This window comes from Colletes latitarsis, chromosome 8 (genome assembly GCF_051014445.1).
Source record: "Colletes latitarsis isolate SP2378_abdomen chromosome 8, iyColLati1, whole genome shotgun sequence".
NCBI classification, from domain to species: domain Eukaryota; kingdom Metazoa; phylum Arthropoda; class Insecta; order Hymenoptera; family Colletidae; genus Colletes; species Colletes latitarsis.
This window is the reverse complement of record NC_135141.1, coordinates 26,814,710-26,827,666: the sequence shown is the minus strand read 5'-3', so window position 1 is coordinate 26,827,666 and position 12,957 is coordinate 26,814,710. Positions and strand designations below refer to the sequence as shown.

Below are 12,957 nucleotides of genomic sequence, written 5' to 3'. Positions count from 1 at the left end.
AAATCTACTCTCTCATCATGAATTATATGATTTAAACAAAATCTACAGTTCTGTTTATATTAATGTATCAAAACTCAGTCAATTGAAGTGTCTTATAACGACTTTACTCTTTAATTTAATTGTAACTTATACTTTATCCAATGTACTTGTATAAGGTACTTCTTCATTTAGTTAACGTTAAAAATAAAATTAGAAATGAATTGGTTTAAATAAAATACTTTTGAAGTTAACTATAATTATTTAAATAAAATCAAACATTTTTACAGAAATTTACAACGCTATAAAAACAAAAACATGATATATATAGTAATAGAAGAAAAATTGAACTTGAATTTCTTGTTATGTATTTAACACTTATATAGGTGATAATCACTAAAGTTCTGTTTCCAAAACACTTTAAAATTGTTTTATTACATTTAGAATATAAACACATAAAAAGAGTTGCTTAATAATATAGTGACGAGAATTCACTAATACAGAATTATTTCGAGTTTAATATACTGTAGAAAATATACCGAGTTTTGTTATGAGAAATATGACTTTTTATGAAAAGACTAGGTGACAGTTTGTTCATGTATTCGATTATCTTGTATATTTCAATAATAAACAAATACTGTAAACGCGGTCGCTAAGCATGAAAAATTGCTTTGTACAATTCGTATTAAAATGATTTTTATTCTTAATCTGATAGAGAACAAGAAATTCTAGTGACAAATTTGCAAATTCACAATGCATTTTAGATGGAGTAATTACTGACCAACTTTCAATACTCTTGTCGCGTTAGGAACTGCGTCAATGAGTACCTCGGCAATACCAATGATCTCTCTAAATCTGACAAATCAACTTTGGGCAATATACATAAACATTCAGGTCCTAGGCTTCGCTTTCTGTTGTTACATCTTCTTCCATTATTGGTACTATCAAACTTTCTTTCGACATCAAGCTATATTTTGTTACAAATGCAGTAAACCTATAACAAAGAAAATCATTCACAATGATCAAAATAAATGATTTTGCAAAGTCATAAAAATATTTACATATATTTAAAATTCCACAATTATTTACCTGTGACATAAAAATGTCTCGTGCTCAAATTCGTCAAATATTATTTTATGATGGTAATATGCATGAGAAAAGATTCTATAAACCCGGCGGCTAACAGATCCAAGTTTAGCAACTGAAGATTCCTTAATACTCACTCTGGAATAACATTTAAAGTACAAATATTAAGTGTCATATTACCCTTTATGTAATTTCCTATAATAATGTATCAATGAGATACCTGCTGGGAAAGTATTTGTTACTGTTAAGCAAACAAGCTGCTCCATCAAGTGTATGCCGTGTATAATCAATAGCTGGACATTCTTTGGGTGTTTTGTGTGCAGCACACAAAAATATCCATTGTTCGGTGGCTGTCATTTGTGTACAAGTTTCTGGATGACATTCTTCTTGTAGCCTAACTGTTAAACCATTGAGTTCCATACAAAACTGTCTGAGGTGTTCATATTTCCATACTGCTTCATCTTGTGCATCTGGCATTTTGAGTATCAAGTCAACATTAGATGGCTCTCTTCTAATCATCTGTTGGATATATTGTTGCACAGCCAGGGTGCTGTCCATTTCTTCAAATGGTTCATCTGGCCACCTGCAGAAGTCCTTTAAAAAAGTAAAATGTTAAACTAGAGAAACATTGCAAAAAATAAGATATCTAAATTTGATGTACAGCTCTTCATGATAATACTGTATCATTATAATTGCACAGAGACCGTAATGCAATAATACTCGATTATTACCTGTCGAAATTTGTATATTTACCGTTTAGACGTAACACAAAACAGAATACGCTTCTAACAAATAAATAACCTAAACTCATGTTAAAAATTACAAAAATCTATGCTTTAACGAATACACAAAGTAATGTACACAGAGTAATATGTATTATTAGGGTGTAAACAACCGCGTTTCATGTACCGTTCATTGATTTTCATTGCATGTATCAAGAACGCGTTCGAATATTTCTGCAAGTACATTGCAAAGAACTCAATGTATGCCAAACAATTGAACGCAAAATGTGGATACAACAAATCGTTAACAAAAACAGCATCATTATTAACCTTTGCTTTTGTTCCGGGCCTATTTCTTCTGAGGATCGTAGGTCCGTCCGCCATCTTCATTTTGCCAGTTGTTGCACTCGATCAGCGTGCACATTCGATCGGATCAAATAAAAAGATCTGGTATGTCGTAATGTCGGCCTAACGAGTAGCGACACCATACCTCTGTTACATAGTAGCATTATGCTTTCTATTCGAAAACGATGTAGATACATTCTAATTAAATAGGCACGATATATATAATATATGTATATAAATACATAAAAATCCGATACTTCTATTTATAATTTTATGAATCGGTACAGGATATTCAAAAAATACCATTTTACTCTAATAAGTCGCTTTATTTCGATAACAATTATTTGTCTATATACAGGAAAGATAGTAGGAAATGGTTACTTGCAAAATAATATTAAAATTCGTTCGTTTTTCTGTTGTTTGTACAATGCTTCAGAAATGAGAAAAATTGACTAATGCATTGTTAAAAATGACGAAAACGTTTAATCATAAACATCTTCTTTATCCCCAACATAGCGCACAATATCCGCCGGTCGCAACAGTTTTTCTGCATCCATATCTGGTATTTCAAAACCAAATTCATCTTCTATTGCCATTATAATTTCTACATGATCCAAGGAATCCAAGCCCAAATCATTTATGAAATGGGAGCTCACAGTTAACTGTACAGAATTAAAATTATTGGTTTATAATACACATACGGAAACATTTAAACTCATAATGATCAAATTTAATTATTTTTCAACTTTTGTTTTTTATATTTGAAGGTTTGAAATCAGTTAAATTTGAAGACACTACGATTCAAGCAAGGTGTTAATTGATCATTATATTTCTGAGAAGTTATCTATCAAGATATTTTGGCAAATATAAACTAGTAACAATGAAAATTATAAGCTCTACATTGCATAATAAATTTTAATTAAGTATAACAACTTCATATAGCACATTCTTTACGTGGAAATCATTACTGAAGTGTACAGTAATTGCAAAAACATCTTCACAAGTATCTTCAATAATATATATATCTTGTGATAAATAGATACCTTCTTAGGATCAATTTTATCATAGAGATTTAGTACTAAAAGTACTCTCTGCTGAATATAGTCAAGTGTTAGAGGTGGCTTATGGCTGTAGTGACGCACCTGCTTGACTCGAGTGTCCCTTATGCCCTGTAAAATAATATTTATAGAAAATATATATTTTATAAACCTTATCAGCAGATATTTTATCATAGGCTGCAACCACTTTTAACACACGTTCTTCAAGCTTCTTACTTTTGTCATCTGTAGAATATGAGCGAATATTCTTAGTTTTTACCTGTATGTATCAAATGATTCTCATATTATTATTATTATTATTACATAAAATTACGTATATAACCTCAATATGCATTTCAAGATATTCGTCAATAAAATTATAATAATTCCAAGTGATAAGACAGAGAAACTTCGTTATTTCTACTTAACGCAAACACGTGACAAGTGTATTTCGAAATATAATCAACATCGATGAAACGAAACCTAAACATCATTGTCACAAGAAAAAAGTTTGTATCAGTTCGCACGTATCGAAATCAATTAAAACTGCAGCAACTTGAATTGAACCCTCTGATTAAATAAATATCATAGAATTAAGAAAAGTTTTATTATTCTGCGTCTGCCAAAACAGAAATCATGTCAGTTACATAATATATGAATTTAAAACATCGTACAAACCATGGGAAGAAGTACATAAGAACTATAGTATTAGGGGTACCCAGTGTTTACCTGTCTTATATTTGTAATGGCACTTTGTCTTTTACAGTGAAAGGATCTCTCATTTAATTGAAGTTGTGTGACGATGCCTCGTAAACAAAATCGACTGATCGAATTTCTAAGGGTACCGGTATTTCTCATCAAGAGACGGGCACCAGTGAGAGACGCCATTTTCTCGACAACGAACAGAAAATGCAGCGACAGACTCAAACTATAATCGCGTTCGTGAGTCTACCGAGTCGCAGGTGTCGTGTCGTACTATCCCATTGAGTTATCGATTCGTATGAGTTTTCGTAATGCTTTCGTAATTTGTCATTAGAGGGCTACGAATGATTGCTAAGTCTTGCAGGTTCTCCAACAGCATCGAATTAAAATAGAGCATCTTTAATAGCATGCCACAAACCACGCTATTTTTGGAATCTTATTCATTGTAGTGCATGCAAAATATATTTAATACGCCAACTAAATATTTTAAACACAGCAACTCATATAATGTGACAATGGTTAGCAGTTTATACTACGTTTATTTATAGGGATATAAAAGATATGTCACTAAATAAAAGTTGGAAAACTTTAGTTTTATATAAAATTAATTTCCAGACTGTTTTGGACAAAGGATAAACTGTAGTAACATTTTCATTTGAACGCATGGCGAAATTGTCAGGATCAAATTACTGGCGACAGATTATTCGTAGTGGAGTTCGTGTTGGTATTTATCTTCGACAAGTATTTTTTTTCTATTCGACAGCCAGCGTATTTTACGACTGTCTTGGATAAAGCGTGTCTGAATTTGTATCGTTAGTGCCATATGTACTGGAACAACGGTGATCAATATGTGGGTGAAGCCACAAGAGGTTCTACTGGCAAATGCTCTCTGGTAAATTAATATGTATATACAATGCCCGATGTTCTATTATAATTACTGTTTACATCGTGTGTCAAAGACAGCTGATATTATTTAGCATTAGAATTTAAACGGCTTTCATGATTTATTGTTGCCAAAGCTTTACTACCTTATATGCGTTTGATTGTAGCGGAAAACTGTTTCCGTTTATATGGATTTTCGATCTGTCTAGCGATGTTATTTGTTTACATTTTGACGAGATAACGTTTGAAATTAAAGTGCGTTTTGTCAAATGATCATGCCGCCCCAGAATTTTATATATTGTCGGAACCCTATGTCGGCATACCATTTTTCTTGTTGTAATACATGCAATATGAGAATGCGAACTGTGATGCATCGCGTGTCGGAGATAAGACATTTGTGCTATATAGTGAAATCACTAACAAATTATCTACGAGATTGATTCATTCCTCTTCGGTGTTGTACATTTATAAACTGTAAACTGGAAAATATAACAAACTCTTTTTGCTCTATTACTGATTATTTAAGTGAATGTATTGTAGTAGAATTTATGAATGATAAGTTCTGTATTTTCTTCTGTTCTTCTTAAAAAACAAATAGCAATAATATGTACAAGAGGACATAATAATTTTTTTCTAGCAAATTTTGTTTTATTAACACATTAAATCTATGGGTCTTTGTAGAGTTAAGGTTGAAGGATTTGTTTTGTTTTTATCCTAATTACATAGGGTAACAGAGCAGGCAACTGTATACTTTGTTTTACAACGTCGTAAGGGACATGGAAAAACAAGAGGTCTTAGTTCTATATTGGTGGGAACAATGGATAGTGTCTTTGACACTAAACCCCCACCTTTCAGAATACTTCATCAAACACCATCATCAGAAGTTTATTGGGGTAAGACACTTTGAACAAAGAGGACATATATATATATAAAGTATATATTGGAATACAGTATAAAGAACTTTGATAGTATAAGTGAAAATATGCATAGCAAGGAATTTTATTTTCAACATACATATAGAAATTGCCTGTTCCTTGACACATGAAGAAATCTTGCAAAATTGGGAATGGCTTCATTCCAATCTGATGGATACTTTAACATCATTTGATACAGAAGAAGAAATAACTGAATTTGTTTGTTGCAAAATACAATCAATTATTGCAAGCAATGTTCCAGATTGTCAATTTGCAGATGGTAAATTGTTTATCAGACAATTAATTGCAAAAATGAAGTTTTTTTTCTAACTAAACAAGAATTGTATTATTTACAGAAGAAGATCCAGAATCATTTAAAACTGTGTCTTTTAAATTTCATCAACTTTTTAATATACCAAAAGAAGATAAATTGGTTAATTATTATTCTTGCAGGTATTTATAATCAGGTTGGATATATATAAAATTTGTATCAAATTTAGAAAGTGCTGTTATATTATACCTTTTCAGTTATTGGAAATCTCGTTTACCTAGACAAGGATGGTTATATTTGTCAGTAAATCATATGTGTTTTTATGCCTATATTTTGGCAAGAGAAACAAAATTAATTATAAGATGGGCAGATATTACTGAATTGGGTAAAACCAATTCCATTCTATTTCCTGACAGCATACGTGTTGTAACAAGAGATAATAAAGAGGTGAATATTATATTTATAATGTAATATTCATTACTCATAATACTTTATTTTTATGGATAGAAATAATGTAGTTTTATTTGCAGCATTATTTCTCAATGTTTCTTCACAAATCTGAAACGTATTCATTAATGGAACAACTTACAAATATTGCTATGAAAAGGTAGCGTTATCTGTAATAAAAAACATTAAAAAATTAAAAAAAAAAAATTTGTTTAATACTATTAATTTGTGGCAGGCTTATAGATGAAAAAAGTGGATTCAATGAAGATAGAGAACTCTTGAGTAAATTAAGGTAATTCGTCATTTTAATATGTCTGATTAAAATTGGTTTGCACTAAGTACAATGGCAGTTACATTTCCAGCAAGAATGTACCTAAAAAACCGTCTTTCCTAAAAAGAGATCTTGATGCGCGAGCACACTCTGAAGCTTACAGACTACAGTTCAGATTACCAGGAAATGAAAAATTGGATGGTAGTATTGATGTTACTCTATGGACACCATACAATAAAAAATATGTACGGGGAAAAATATTTCTGTCTCAAAATTACCTTTGTTTTGGAAGCAAGGTAAATATCTGAACAAACATACTTATATACAAATATTTATATACATACATGTTAACATTATTCAATAATGTTTATGATAATTTAGGTAAACGGATTGGTAAGTTTAGTTATACCATTGAGGGAAGTAAGGCTCGTAGAAGCTGCTGAAAATCAGTCTAGTACAGGAATAGATAAATCCATTTTAGTAACGACTGTACGACATTCGTCATTTTTATTTGCTCAGATTCACGACCGAGATTTTGTTGTTCAAAAAATATCTGAACTATTGGCAAAATCTAAACTATCGCCTTTGTAAGTTGTCATGCTGTTTACTTAATATTATTATTTTCAATGTTTAATAATGTTAATACTTAGTATTATTCATATTACACCCGGTACATTTTATTTTTAAATAGGGGTGTAGATAGTTTATATTCCCACAACACATTGCCTCACAGGGATAGTAATTGTGATGACGTTAAACCCGTTAATCAGTGGAAATCTCAACCACCATTAATGACTTTATTTAAAGCTCCATTAAGTAGCGAAGCGACATTAATCCAAGAAGCTAAAGAGAAACAGTGGGAGCTGCATTTTGCTGAGTATGGAAGAGGTATCACAATGTACAGAACAACAGAGACAGCAAAGCTAATAATTCAGGGTTTACCGCAAACACTCAGGGGAGAAGTTTGGCTTACGTTTTCTGGTAATGTCATAAATTGAATAAAAATAGTAACAGATCGAATTATTAGAGACGCAACAAGCATCGGGTTTGTTCACTTTTAGGTGCTTTGAACGAAATGGTAATGAATCCTGGTCTTTATAAGTCATTAGTTGATCAAGCATTAGGTAAATCTTCCCAAGCAAACGAGGAAATAGAAAGAGATTTACATAGATCATTACCCGAACACCCAGCATTTCAATCCGATACTGGTATTAGCGCATTAAGAAGAGTTCTTTCCGCGTATGCTTGGAAAAATCCACAAATTGGTAAACAAATTTATTTTTTATAATTATTTGAATAAAAAAATGAGAAATTTAAAGGTTAACTTTATTGGGGCAGGTTATTGTCAGGCAATGAATATAGTAGCTTCGGTTCTATTAATCTATTGCTCGGAGGAATCTGCCTTCTGGCAGTTATGTAATGTATGTGAATCGTTGTTACCCGATTATTACGACAGAAGAGTAGTGGGTGCTCTTGTTGATCAAGGTCTTTTAGAGGAGCTAGCTGCTGAATACTTATCAACCTTACACGCTAGATTACAAGAACTTGGTCTCATTAAAGTTATATCACTTTCATGGTTCTTAACGATATTTTTAAGCGTTATGCCAACCAGTAGCGCAGTAAATATAATGGATTGCTTTTTCTATGACGGAGCAAAAGTAATTTTCCAGGTATAATATTTTTATGCAAATACAAACGTACTTTCTGTTCTTTAATTAATTTTTGCTAGTGAAAGTATTGAACTTTATTGATATCCTTTCTAATGAATACAGAATAAAGTACATACAGAAGAAATTTGAAGTAAACAGGTATTTCTTCCTGTGTCAGATAGCATTAACAGTACTGGAATGGAATCAAGATAAATTGCTTAATTGTCGCGACGATGGCGAAGCAATGCAGTTATTAACAGATTATCTTGGAGGTGTGTACAATGATGAGGGACCTGTACTCCATAGCCCAGTTGACAGTGGTACTCCTAACAGAGTAAGAATAATTTCATGCACGAATTCCATGTATATAGATAAATATAAATTCAGAATTGCATATACATATTTATTTTAGAGTATATCTGTTCAAACTTTAATATACGAAGCATATTCAAGATACGGATCATTGACTATTGGTAGAATAGAAAGGCTTCGTTTGAAACACAGACTTAGAGTAGTTCAGAGTCTCGAAGATGGTATTGAGAAAAACGTAATTAGAAGTGTAATTGTTGACAAGTACATGACAATGGAAGAATTACAGGTATCATTAATATAACTATGAATTTATACACATATAAAATTTATAAGTCTATAAAATTAATGGTATCGATGTTCAGGATTTGCTGAATTTAGTAAGGGAGGAATTAATGAGTCAGCGACGATCCGAACCTGATCGCTACGATCCGACGCAGCCACCATATGAAGCGTATAAAATAGATTTTGAATTGTTTAGAATATTATTCGGTGGTTTATCTCCATGGGGAAAATGCAGTCAAGCTGAATCTCTTTCTGCCCGGCTATTTCGTGTAAGTCAGTTATAGTTATATTCAATTTCAACTATTTCTAATAAATGAAAAAAAACGACATTATATAAAACATTAGAGAATTGGTATCTACGCGGTATCTTAATTATATTGAATAAGATCAAGCAAATACAAATAATGTTCATAAGTACTATTGTACTACCAGTTAATGGATCGTAATCGCGATGGTCTGTTAAACTTTCGGGAATTAGTACAAGCTCTTGGAATGACGGCTACCGCCGATTTAACGCAGAGATTAAAACTTTTGTATACTCTACACTTACCACCGTTATTGACACCTATTGATTTCGAATCGCCAATACATTCTGGTAAGTGTTGTTTAATATTTGAATATACTATGACAAAAAAAAAAATACTAACCTAAAAATACGATTAATTGTAGATGGAGCAGAAGTAGCGGCAGAAGCCACGGATTTCTTTGACAGTATGGAACAAAGTGTAGCGTCCTTAGAGATGCCAATTAGCATAGCAGAAGAACCAACTATGAGCACTTTGTCTCGGTCAACGAGTTTAAACAGCCAACAAGGAGATCAATCATGGGAAGTTCAAAGTATGGGTAGCTTACGTTCTATGATAGCGTCTAAAGACAGCCCGTTGGATCTAAAAACCGTGCCAAAAATGTCTCAGGGACATTTTATATCGTTATGGAAAACTCTTTATGATATGTTTCCGGCACAGCCAGAGGAGCAAGAAACTTACCATTGTATAGCTACAATAGGTAAATTATAGGTCCCAAAACACCGTCGATACATCGCGTCCTCAAATAAAATAAATTTATTTTTCTAAATATAGGTACGCTTTTGCTTCAATTAGGTGATGTCGGCAAAAAGTTTTATGTCAATCGAGACGAATCTGAAGATAGTTTGCTTTTAGCTGCTACTGCTGCTCAACCAGCATCTTCGATTGTTGAACGGGTATGTATTATTTATATTAATCATATTATTTTATAACACAAAACGCAAATGATTATTTTTAGTCACCCGATCGCAATGGAAATCCATCAAGCGTAATTTCATCCGCCGATCCCGATTGGTCAATAAGCGTTGAACAGTTCCTGGCATCTGCTTTAACAGGTCAAGCTATAGTAGATTTTTTTAGTAAAAGGGCAGATCTTACCGAAGCTATTGCAACCCTTAAAAATCGTCGATTTGATCGTGTTCATTCCTTATCGGACACTCCTGTGTTAAATATATGATACACATATTCTTCTGTGTATAAAAATAGCGTAAGATATATATAAAATTTATAAAGTGATAGATTGCCTTGGATAATTGACCAGCAATTTCATTTCCTAAGGAAATTTTTACATTCACAGCTAATCGGCTAAACAAATCTTAGTTTGAATGATAGGTTGATAATGCGAAAGACGTTTTTGTAACGGAATAATAGCAAAAGTAAATCAGAAGAATAGTAACTCGACGCGGAGATTAAAATAATTTCTAAATTTCACAAAATATCACTCTTATATCTTTCACTTATCTTAAAATGACATTATGTATCGAAAACGTCCAGTTCTTTAAGCTTACAATATTCCTTTTTAGTAAGCGTATCTATTAATACTATATATACCGATTTATTATGTAGACAAAACCTGATGTGATTAAGAGGTACATGCCTTTTTTTCTTTAAATATCATTAATCTTTGAATACATATAAATTCATTGGCCTACTACTACAGTGATGTATTCATTAAAATTGGAAGAATGAATTATGCAATAGCGTGTACTCAGGGTGAATACTTTAAATGCAGTTCCATTTACCGTTTAAGATAATTCATGCGTGAAAAGCAAGTTCCCAGCAGTTGACATTAATATACAAAGAAAATATTTTTTAAAACTAAATTGTCGAATATTTATTATATACAGTACTTTCCTAACTATTATGTCAATAACATATGCACAAAATTACATACCATCAGTTAATAGACATATTGCTTAATCTTGTATGTTTGTCTTGTATACTCGAGTACCATAAATTTAAACAGTACAATTTTCATAAAAAAACTTTGCTAAAATTATTATAACAATAAATTGCTTGGCTGTCAGCAGCTATAGTAATAATTCGTGTACAACAAAACAGAATTTTAAAACTATATAATAGATCGAGATTGTATGCAATACTAGGCATTTACTTAAAATACTTAATAACTTGTAGTAGTCTATAAAATTGGAAGTGTTATGAAATGCATGTATAATGCCAAGGCCAAAATTAAATGCATATTTTAATATATTTGGGGACATTTTAGTTGGATATTAATATTTGAAACTATAATTTCTTGGCATATGCAATTATATTTTTAAAAATAATTTTTATTTTTATATAACTGAAACTTGCATAAATATAATTTCTGAAACAAAATTACGAAAAGGTATCCTACATGAACAAACTATGAAGTATTCCAGGTTTTTCTTTCTGTATAATATATGTATATAAAGAGTCATTATTTCATATATGGAACTATCTGTACAAAGCATATAATAAACGGTATATACTACAATGCTTTCGTAAATAATTGAACATCAACAATAATTAGTATAATGATACACATTATTTAGGTTTTTATAATTTTATTGAAAGAGTAAAATTATCTTACATTAAAAATTTTTTGGTAAAATACCATCATTTTTTGCAAGGCGTACTAAACAATCGTCAGATTCGCCCTGAAAAAAATGAAGAAATAACTATTATTCTAATGCAGGGTATTAGAGATTTTAATATTAAATATTAGTAGCGATAAATAACATACCATACGCCGAATAGCTCCACAAATTGCATACATTTTTTGAGAGTCAGTCATACGTCCAGTTTCAGGATCAACATCAGCTAAACTCAGCTGAATAGATGCATGATCCTTGGCATGAATAATACGATTGCTCGACGAGCTAAAAAACAATTTATCACTTGTAATTTAACGTTAACCTATCACCTTGTTTGCTTACAAATGTAACGATATAGTCTGAACTTTTATTGGTTCATTCTTAATATCGTGATTTCGTAAATATTTTTATTTATATTTAGAAAAGAGCTGATATAAATGTTTACAAATTTTCTATTAAAAAATCAAACTGTTGTTCCATTCCATGACAACGCATGTAACCCACGTGCACCGCTTACCATTTCCTCGGGATATACAAGTCAACAAGTAATCCGTTGTCGTTCTCCATTGTTATACCTATAATAGAAATTAAAATGTAAAATCTGTATCATTTTGCTACGAAATATTACGCTAGTATTTATTAATTTGATACATTTCCTCACTTTTGTTTGCTAGGTGTATGCCGTAAAATGGCTCCGAAAGGTAAGGAACTTTTTTCGACAACACTGCGGATACGTTGCAAAGTGAGTAAAGCGTACCAACATTGTCAATAGATCTTAATATGTCCCTAAACATTCTTCAATATTTTTGAAGTTTACTACCAGAGGGCTACGAGTAACAAATCAATTCTCATAAGTTCTCAAAAACTTTAAAATCGTTCAAACAGTGCATTCATCAAAGTGCTTTCCTGTAGCGGATAACGAAAGTTTTATTTAATTATGTAAGTATTTATTCATTTGTATAAAATATTAAACAACATTTTCAACTACAATAACTTGTTGCTCTCTGCAGTTTGCTCATAAACACGATAAAAAGATTCATGTAACCCAAGTCTTACAAAATTGTTTTTCGAGTGGGCGCCAAATCAACGTATTTATAAAATCACTTATCTTACGAATAAAATCTGATTCGAATCTATGTTATTCTATATTCTTAAAAGGATTTACTATTGTGTAAGT

General features: G+C 31.4%; 4 protein-coding genes across 6 annotated transcripts; 1 reads left to right on the top strand and 3 right to left on the bottom strand.

Moving 5' to 3' along the window:
- Positions 1 to 5: 5 nt before the first annotated feature.
- Mob4 (MOB kinase activator 4) lies at positions 6 to 2,261 on the bottom strand. Of its 2 annotated transcripts, none has more exons than XM_076770942.1 (4): positions 2,115 to 2,261; positions 1,283 to 1,656; positions 1,066 to 1,200; positions 6 to 970 (listed from the first exon to the last, which is right to left on the bottom strand). In XM_076770942.1, exons 1-4 carry the CDS (start codon positions 2,172 to 2,174, stop codon positions 874 to 876), a joined length of 666 nt encoding a protein of 221 aa, XP_076627057.1. In that variant the 5' UTR covers positions 2,175 to 2,261; the 3' UTR covers positions 6 to 873. The 2 variants fall into 2 exon arrangements, with proteins under 2 accessions (XP_076627057.1, XP_076627058.1); XM_076770943.1 differs by having other exon boundaries at positions 1,283 to 1,645; positions 2,115 to 2,184.
- A 173-nt stretch (positions 2,262 to 2,434) lies between these two features.
- On the bottom strand, positions 2,435 to 4,157 carry Nd-acp (NADH dehydrogenase (ubiquinone) acyl carrier protein). 2 transcript variants are annotated; one of them, XM_076771929.1, is made up of 4 exons: positions 3,896 to 4,157; positions 3,339 to 3,446; positions 3,173 to 3,298; positions 2,435 to 2,791 (listed from the first exon to the last, which is right to left on the bottom strand). In XM_076771929.1, exons 1-4 carry the CDS (start codon positions 4,052 to 4,054, stop codon positions 2,612 to 2,614), a joined length of 573 nt encoding a protein of 190 aa, XP_076628044.1. In that variant the 5' UTR covers positions 4,055 to 4,157; the 3' UTR covers positions 2,435 to 2,611. The 2 variants fall into 2 exon arrangements, with proteins under 2 accessions (XP_076628044.1, XP_076628043.1); XM_076771928.1 differs by lacking the exon at positions 3,339 to 3,446.
- A 108-nt stretch (positions 4,158 to 4,265) lies between these two features.
- On the top strand, positions 4,266 to 11,680 carry Tbc1d8-9 (TBC1 domain family member 8/9). The gene is made up of 20 exons (XM_076771926.1): positions 4,266 to 4,386; positions 4,484 to 4,760; positions 5,477 to 5,643; positions 5,771 to 5,944; positions 6,021 to 6,117; positions 6,193 to 6,382; positions 6,466 to 6,542; positions 6,618 to 6,674; positions 6,745 to 6,949; positions 7,035 to 7,240; positions 7,345 to 7,634; positions 7,715 to 7,918; positions 7,992 to 8,323; positions 8,481 to 8,636; positions 8,715 to 8,900; positions 8,977 to 9,165; positions 9,329 to 9,491; positions 9,566 to 9,901; positions 9,976 to 10,097; positions 10,160 to 11,680. The coding sequence occupies exons 2-20, from the start codon at positions 4,717 to 4,719 to the stop codon at positions 10,376 to 10,378; spliced, it is 3,414 nt and encodes a 1,137-aa protein (XP_076628041.1). The 5' UTR covers positions 4,266 to 4,386; positions 4,484 to 4,716; the 3' UTR covers positions 10,379 to 11,680.
- Positions 11,681 to 11,730: 50 nt separating this feature from the next.
- Rps21 (ribosomal protein S21) lies at positions 11,731 to 12,516 on the bottom strand. The gene is made up of 4 exons (XM_076771930.1): positions 12,442 to 12,516; positions 12,298 to 12,355; positions 11,930 to 12,065; positions 11,731 to 11,843 (listed from the first exon to the last, which is right to left on the bottom strand). Exons 2-4 carry the CDS (start codon positions 12,345 to 12,347, stop codon positions 11,778 to 11,780), a joined length of 252 nt encoding a protein of 83 aa, XP_076628045.1. The 5' UTR covers positions 12,348 to 12,355; positions 12,442 to 12,516; the 3' UTR covers positions 11,731 to 11,777.
- Between the last annotated feature and the right edge of the window lie 441 nt (positions 12,517 to 12,957).

Excerpts from the sequence above, each read along its gene's own strand:
- Mob4 (XM_076770942.1), bottom strand. The coding sequence starts at position 2,174 with ATGAAGATGGCGGACGGACCTACGATCCTCAGAAGAAATAGGCCCGGA. Across the intron at positions 1,657-2,114 it reads GGCCCGGAACAAAAGCAAAG|GACTTCTGCAGGTGGCCAGA; the intron begins GTTAATAATGAT and ends ACTTTTTTAAAG. Across the intron at positions 971-1,065 it reads GAGACATTTTTATGTCACAG|GTTTACTGCATTTGTAACAA; the intron begins GTAAATAATTGT and ends TCTTTGTTATAG.
- Nd-acp (XM_076771929.1), bottom strand. The coding sequence starts at position 4,054 with ATGGCGTCTCTCACTGGTGCCCGTCTCTTGATGAGAAATACCGGTACC. Across the intron at positions 3,299-3,338 it reads ATAAAATATCTGCTGATAAG|GGCATAAGGGACACTCGAGT; the intron begins GTTTATAAAATA and ends ATTATTTTACAG. Across the intron at positions 2,792-3,172 it reads ATAAAATTGATCCTAAGAAG|TTAACTGTGAGCTCCCATTT; the intron begins GTATCTATTTAT and ends AATTCTGTACAG.
- Tbc1d8-9 (XM_076771926.1), top strand. The coding sequence starts at position 4,717 with ATGTGGGTGAAGCCACAAGAGGTTCTACTGGCAAATGCTCTCTG. Across the intron at positions 6,383-6,465 it reads TAACAAGAGATAATAAAGAG|CATTATTTCTCAATGTTTCT; the intron begins GTGAATATTATA and ends TTTTATTTGCAG. Across the intron at positions 8,324-8,480 it reads GAGCAAAAGTAATTTTCCAG|ATAGCATTAACAGTACTGGA; the intron begins GTATAATATTTT and ends TTCCTGTGTCAG.
- Rps21 (XM_076771930.1), bottom strand. The coding sequence starts at position 12,347 with ATGGAGAACGACAACGGATTACTTGTTGACTTGTATATCCCGAGGAAA. Across the intron at positions 12,066-12,297 it reads TTGTATATCCCGAGGAAATG|CTCGTCGAGCAATCGTATTA; the intron begins GTAAGCGGTGCA and ends ATTGTTTTTTAG. Across the intron at positions 11,844-11,929 it reads GTGGAGCTATTCGGCGTATG|GGCGAATCTGACGATTGTTT; the intron begins GTATGTTATTTA and ends CATTTTTTTCAG.